The sequence below is a fragment of the Malaclemys terrapin genome, chromosome 24 (genome assembly GCF_027887155.1).
Source record: "Malaclemys terrapin pileata isolate rMalTer1 chromosome 24, rMalTer1.hap1, whole genome shotgun sequence".
Classification (NCBI taxonomy): Eukaryota; Metazoa; Chordata; order Testudines; family Emydidae; genus Malaclemys; species Malaclemys terrapin.
The window spans coordinates 17,375,363-17,382,648 of NC_071528.1; the positions used below are offsets into that span (position 1 = coordinate 17,375,363).

General features: G+C 50.2%; 1 protein-coding gene and 1 long non-coding RNA gene across 4 annotated transcripts in view; one reads left to right on the plus strand and one right to left on the minus strand.

The window, feature by feature from the left end:
- SIN3B (SIN3 transcription regulator family member B) overlaps positions 1-3,359 on the minus strand; it is a 29,838-nt gene extending 26,479 nt beyond the window's left edge. Inside the window, exons 1-3 of one of the 2 annotated variants that reach the window (XM_054013517.1) lie at positions 3,258-3,359; positions 1,769-1,875; positions 359-512 (exon numbers count right to left, since the gene is read on the minus strand). In XM_054013517.1, coding sequence (XP_053869492.1) covers positions 359-512; positions 1,769-1,875; positions 3,258-3,359 — 363 coding nt within the window. Of the gene's footprint in view, positions 1-358; positions 513-1,768; positions 1,876-3,257 lie in introns of those variants that run through there. The other variant, XM_054013518.1, reaches the window with a different exon arrangement.
- Positions 3,360-3,579: 220 nt separating this feature from the next.
- Positions 3,580-7,286, plus strand: part of LOC128828602 (uncharacterized) — a 59,603-nt gene continuing 55,896 nt past the window's right edge. For both annotated transcript variants that reach the window (XR_008443213.1, XR_008443212.1), the window contains exon 1: positions 3,580-3,662. This is a non-coding gene — a long non-coding RNA (uncharacterized LOC128828602). The remainder of the gene's footprint in view (positions 3,663-7,286) is intronic.

Consider the following 7,286-nt stretch of genomic DNA (forward strand, 5'->3'; position numbering starts at 1 on the left):
TCAAACATGTTTTTCAAGTTTAAATTCAAGTGCGATTATAAAGATTCACTAAATAATGTGTGTATACACAGCCAGCCAGCCATGATTTTTAACTTTCAAATTTGATTGAAGTATTTGGCCTGCAGTGGCAACTTGTGTGGGAGCTTCATTTTAATGCAGACTAAAACTATTAAATGTTTCTTAAAGAAATTCTATTTTATTTACATTCTCATACCCATTGCTATGGTATCTGAACAACCTGTAAAACATATTTTCAAACTGCAATAAAGGCAAATCAACTCATCTATTATGCAGACCCCGTATGTCACATGTAGATACACTATGATTAATTTAAATTAATCCAAGCATTTTAACATACCTGACTAGCCAGTGGCGACTGTATACTTAACTTCCCGTTCTTTGGAATCTCTATTCTGTAGCCCAAAGGGAGGAAAGCATTGAATCCAACAATGAGGTCGGGATGTTCATGAAACAGCTGAGAAACCCGCCTGATTACACCAGGAGTATCAATGCTAGAACCAAAAACAGGCTGTTAACTCCATGTAAGACCTTAAGTCACAAAATAAAAGGTAAGATACAGAAAAAGTAAGAACTGCAATAACATTTATTAGCAATCAGGGAATTGGATAGACTTAAACATCAAGATAACATTGACTCCCCTGAAGACAATGATAAACTGTCCAGAGTTCTTGTGGCTTCCTAGAGAAGATTTAGTCACAGCAATTATAATGCAGCAGGTTGAATTATTCCAACTCTCTGGATATGCATGTATCACAGTTAGGATAGTTCCCCTCCCTGAATCTAAACACTGATCATACAATTTATATATTTTGCAAGGTTAAGGCCAGATGTACAGATGTCCAAAGAAACTCCTTTTCCCATCCCCCCCAGTCTAAAGACTGAACTCTCCAAACGAAGCACACATTAGATTCATTAGCCCCAATACTACAGAACACCAGTGTCTGACCATGACACTATTCTGGACAGTCCATGTCACTTTAAAAGACCGACAGAATTAGTAGGCCCAAATGAAGTGAAAGATTCCCAATCATTAGCAAACTCCTCCCAAAGTGATGGTTCTGCTTACGGGGCCAGATGGAGACTCAAGGATGTGGATTAGCTGAAGGGAATGTGCCTGCCATCACTCCTGGTGTTTTGGGTGTTACAAGTTCTGGCTTCTTCACCCCTTTTTAGGATTTGGGTTCCCTGAGTGAGCTGAGTTATAAGATTTATTGTCTTCCTGTAATTATGGCCCTGGGAAATTGTGGGATATTGACTCCATCCGGATGAATGGTGTTGGGATAGGTGTTCTAGAAGCAGATTTGGAACCCTCTTGGGGAGGGGATAATGGAACCCTTTATATCTGGAATTTAACTCTTGCATAATCTCATAGAACCCAAGGAGCATGTTTCCTGCATGAGCTTGGGAAGTGTGATGATCAGATTTTGCTGAAGCTGTGCTGAAAATGGGAACGGAGGCAGGGGAAATATGGGAGGGGTATTTTATGTGGGGATGAGCAATGAGGAGGTTCTTAAAGGTGGGTGCTGGCATTAAAGTCTGGGGTCCTATAAGAGGAGTGCTAGGAGCAGGGGAATATTCTAGGGCAAAATGGGATACCTGAGAGGAAGGGGACCGTAGGAGTGGGTATTGGACGGGTTGGGGGGGGGTGTCACCTTACCTCTGACGAAGTGGGTATTCACCCACGAAAGCTTATGCTCCAATATATCTGTTAGTCTTAAAGGTGCCACAGGAGACTCTGTTACCTTACCTCTGGCTCTTGAATTCCTTCATGATCTCCAGGAACCCGTTATAGGTGGCGGGATCACTGCCAAAGCGAATCTTCACCTGGTCCAGGTAGGAGAGTGCATCCTCCACCTGCAGGGGAGCGGGAGTTAGTCAGGGAGCTGGGGTGGAGAGCAGAGCGCAAGGCAACCTAGGGTCTGAGGACCTATGCCCCAGGGGGGGAGAGAGGGGGCTAAGGGGCTTGCAGGAAGGGGTTGGGGTTCCCTCCGGTGGGGGGCGTCACCCTCGGGGGGAGAGGCCCTGGAACAGACACTGTAGATTATCCCAGGTGGTAGGGAATGGGGGGTTATCCTGGGTGAAGTCCAGCGGGTGCGTGTGGCGGGGCGATGTGGGGCCCGAGAGGGCACGGGTGATTATCCCGGGTGGGAGGGGCAGGAGGTTATCCCAGGTGAAGTGCAGGTGGCCAGTGGGGTGGGGCGATGGGGGCTTGAGCGGGCACAGGGGGTTATCCCGGGTGGGAGAGGCCGGGGGTTCTCCCGGGTGAAGTGCAGGGGGCCCGTGGGGCAGGGCGATGGGGGCCCGAGTGGGCACGGGGGGTTCTCCCGGGTGGGAGGGGCTGGGGGTTCTCCCGGGTGAAGTGCAGGGGGCCCGTGGGGCGGGGTGATGGGGGCCCGACCAGCACAGGGGGTTCTCCCGGGTGAAGTGCAGGGGGCCCGTGGGGCGGGGCGATGGGAGCCCGACCGGCACAGGGGGTTCTCCTGGGTGAAGTGCAGGGGGCCCGTGGGGCGGGGCGATGGGGGCCCGACCAGCACGGGTGGTTATCCCGGGTGAAGTGCAGGGGGCCCGTGGAGCGGGGCGATGGGGGCCCGAGGGGTTCTCCCGGGTGAAGTGCAGGGGGCCCGTGGGGCGGGGCGATGGGGGCCCGACCGGCACGGGGGGTTCTCCCGGGTGAAGTGCAGGGGGCCCGTGGGGCAGGGCGATGGGGGCCCGACCAGCACGGGTGGTTATCCCGGGTGAAGTGCAGGGGGCCCGTGGGGCGGGGCGATGGGGGCCCGACCGGCACGGGGGGTTCTCCCGGGTGAAGTGCAGGGGGCCCGTGGGGCGGGGCGATGGGGTTCGACCGGCACGGGGGGGGTTCTCCCGGGTGGGAGGGGCAGGGGGCCCGTGGGGCGGGGCGATGGGGTTCGACCGGCACGGGGGGGGTTCTCCCGGGTGAAGTGCAGGGGGCCCGTGGAGCGGGGCGATGGGGCCCGACCAGCACGGGGGTTATCGCGGGTGGGAGGGGCCGGGGGTTCTCCCGGGTGAAGTGCAGGGGGCCCGTGGGGCAGGGCGATGGGGGCCCGAGTGGGCACGGGGGGTTCTCCCGGGTGGGAGGGGCTGGGGGTTCTCCCGGGTGAAGTGCAGGGGGCCCGTGGGGCGGGGTGATGGGGCCCGACCGGCACGGGGGGGAGGTTCTCCCGGGTGGGGTCACTGAAGGAAGCCGGGGCGGCGCTCGGGGAGGGCCCCGCACTCACATGCACCGGAAGTTTCTCCTGCGCTGCGCCCCCGCCGGCCCGGCCCCCGCCCCATCTGGGGCCACTGCCCCCCCGGCCGCCTCCGCCTCCCCCCGCCGCCATGATGGGAGTCGGGCACCGGGCAGAAGCACCCGCCCAGAACCCCCTCGTCAGCGCGTTCCGAGCGCCTTACGTCACCACGCGCTGCACGGCTCCGCCGGGGCCGGTCGAAATGGGGCGGAACCTAGGGGAGGGGCCAGCGCTATCGGGGACGGAGCACGGGTTGGTCCGGACGATTTGTTCTGCTGCACCAACTTCCGGCCTTCTGAGGTAGCTTCCGGTGCTGGCTTTCAGCCTGGTAGCGTTCGCGTGTCGGCGCTGGCGCGCTCAGGTCAGCGGTAGCTTCGGCGGGAGAGCTGGGCTGAGGTACAGCGCGGCTCCGCACCCGGGACGGACGTGGGGAGGGCTCAGTAGAGACACTGCTGGGGCTGTGCCTGCAGTTGACGCCATGTCAGTGGTCACTATGGCAACGCTGCCTGTGCAGCATACTGAGGTGGGAGCCATGACAGCGCCAGTGTAGACAGGAATATTCCCGAGGGTCCAGCAGAGACTGGAAGCATGAGAGGGAAGACCGTGAGCCGTGCCCTGCCTGGACAGCTGCAGCTGGTACGGCCCAGGGCGGCAGGACATTGCCTGGAATATAGCTGCTGAGTGAGCGGGAGAGAGACTTACAGCAGAAGTGGTTGAAAGGAATGAAAGGATATGAGTTTCCAAGGTGGAATGACTACAGAAAGGACAGGTCAGGGACGGGTTGCCTACAAGGCCTCATTGCTAAAAGAACAGCACAAGCATGTAGGGACAAAGGGTAAGTTACACCTTGCACCAAAACGAGTTACACCTTGCAAGGGACATAAAGGCAACAATAAGAGTTTATTTGAATATATTAGGAGAAAGATGAAGCCCTTTCACATAAAATGTAAAAAATTGTGGAAGATTTTTTTTAAACTAAGGGCTAGGGAAAAGCTGACAGATGCCGGGGTGGGGGCACACTGGGTGGAGACATCCCTTATGGATGAATTTATTAAATGGAGAACTATAGGTCCTAGTAAAGAAGATAGGAAAGAAATTGGTAAAGTACAGGTAGGAGCTAGTGAAAAACAGTCAAACATAAGAGTTCTATTTAAATGTAACAGATGAAGGCAAGCATCTGAATATTGACAGAATGTACAAGTTCTTACGTACAAATGCTAGCAGTCTAAATATTAAGATGGGTGAACTAGAGTGCCTGGCATTAAATGAGGCTGTTGATATAGTAGGCATCATGGAAACTTGGTGGAATGAGGATAATCAATGGGACATGTTAATGCCATGAGGAAAAATATATAGGAATGAGACAGTAGGTTGTGCTGTGGTTCTATATGTGAAAGAAAGCATAAAGTCAAAGAAAGTAAAAATCTTAAATGAATCAAATAGTACCTTAGTATCTCAATAGATAGAAATTCTATGCTTGAACTATAAGTGTATAGAAGTATACTTTGAGTATACTACTGACCTCTAAACCAGGGTAGTGACAGCAATTCTGAACTGCTCAGGCAGATTAGAGAGGCTACAAAGGCAAAAAGTGCAATAATAATGGGGAATTTCAACTATCCTCATATTGACTGGGTATATGTCACATCGGGAAGGGATGTAGAAGTAAAATTTCTAGACACATTAAATGACTGCTTTTTGGAGCAGCTTGTCCTGGAACCCACACTGGGAGAGGTAGTTCTTGATTTAGTCCTACACAGAATGCAGGATCTGGTCCAGGAGGTGAATATAGCTGAACCTCTCTGTAATTGCGACCATGATGTAATAAATGTAACATCCTCGTGGAAGAAAAAATGCCAGAGAAACTCACCACAGTAACATTTAACTTCAAATAGGCGAATTACACAAAAATGAGGAACTTAGTAAACGGAAATTAAAAGGAACAGTCACAAGTGTGAAATACCTGCAAAGTGCATGGAAACTATTAAACACCAAAATAGAGGCTCAAATTAAATGTATACCCAAAATCAAAAAACAGTAAGAGGATGCTGCCATGGCTAAACGGCAGAGTAAAAGAGGCAGTCAGAGGCAAAAAAGGAATTTGTTAAAAATTGGAAGTCAAATTCTAGGGAGGAAAATAGAAAAAAAGCATAAACTCTGGCAACTCAAGTGTAAAAGTATAATAAGGGGACCAAAAAGAATTTGCAAAAGATAAAAAAAATTGCTGTCAGTTTGTGTAAGTATATCAGAAGCAGAAAGGCTAAAGAGAACTAGATAAATTCATGGAGGTTAAGTCCATTAATGGCTATTAGCCAGGATGGGTAAGGAATGGTGTCCCTAGCTTCTGTTTGTCAGAGGGTGGAGATGGATGGCAGGAGAGAGATCACTTGATCATTACCTGTTAGGTTCACTCCCTCTGGGGCACCTGGCACTGGCCACTGTCAACAGACAGGATACTGGGCTGGATGGACCTTTGGTCTGACCCAGTTTGGCCATTCTTATGTTCTTAACTGGGACTGGACAATGGGGGATGAATCACTCAAAATTACTCTGTTCTGTTCATTCTCTCAGAAGCATCTGGCACTGGCTACTGTTAGAAGACAGGCAACTGGGCTAGATGTACCATTGTTCTGACCCAGTATGGCCATTCTTTTGAAGGAAAATGTAGGTCCTCTACTTAGGGAGGAAGAGCTAATAACAGATGACATCTAGATGGGTGAGGTGTTGCCTGTTTTGCTTCAGTCTTCACTAAAAAGATAAACTGACCAGAAACTAAACACAATACTAACAACAATGGGAAAGGAATGCAAACCAAAACAGGGAAACAACAGGTTAAAGAATATTTAGATAAGTCAGATGTACTCAAGTTGCTAGGACCTGATAAAATGTACCCTATGGTACTTAAGCAACTAGTTGAAGCAGTCTCAGAACCATTAGTGATTATCTTTGAGAGATCATGGAGGATGGGTGGGGTCCCAGAGGTTTGGAGAAGGGTAAACATAGTACCTATCTTGAAAGAGGGGGAAAAAGAGGACCCAAGGAATTATAAACCAGTCAGCCTAACTTTGATCCCTGGCAAGATACTGGAATAAATTATTAAGCAATCAGTTTTTAAGCACCTAGAGGGTAATAAGGTAATACATAACAGCCAACATGGATTTGTCAAGAGCAAATCATGCCAAACTAATCGTATTGAAGAGGGATATTGCCCTAATGGGTGTGTGGGAAGCTGTAAATGTGATATATCTTGATTTTAGTTAGGTTTTTGACACAGTCCCATATAAGATTCTCATAAGCAATTAGGGAAATGTGCTCTCAATGAAATTACTATAAGGTGGGTGCACAACTGCTTGAAAGGCTGTACTCAAAGAGTAGTCAGCAATGGTTTGTTGTCAAAATGGGGATGTATCTAGTAGGGTCTCACAGGGGTCTGTCTTAGATCTGGTACTATTAAATATTTTCATTAATGACGAGGATAATGGAGTGGAGAATATGCTGATAAAATTTTCAGGTGACACAGAGCTCGGAGGGGTTGCTAGCACTCGGGAGGATGGGATCAGAATTCAAAAGGAGCCTGACAAATTGGAGAATTGGCCTGAAATCAACAAGATGAAAATCAATAAAGACAAATTGAAAGTACTACACTTAGGAATCAGAAATCAAATGCATAACTACAAAATGGGGAATAACTGACTATACCAGGGGTGGGCAAACATTTTTCCCCAAGGGCCATATTTGGGTATGGAAATTGTATGTCGGGCCATGAATTCTCACAAAATTGGGGGTTGGGGTGAGGGCTCTGGCTGGGGGTGTGGGCTCTGGGGTGCAGCCAGAAATGAGTTCAGGGTGCGGGAGGGGTCTCCAAGCTGGGACCGAAAGGTTCAGAGGGCGGGAGGGGGATCAGGGTGGGTCATGGGGTTGGGGCATGGGAGGGAGTCAGGGGTGCAGGCTCTAGAGTGCGCTTACCTCAAGCAACTCCCAGAAACAGCGGCATGTCCCCACTCCGACTCCTATGCAGAG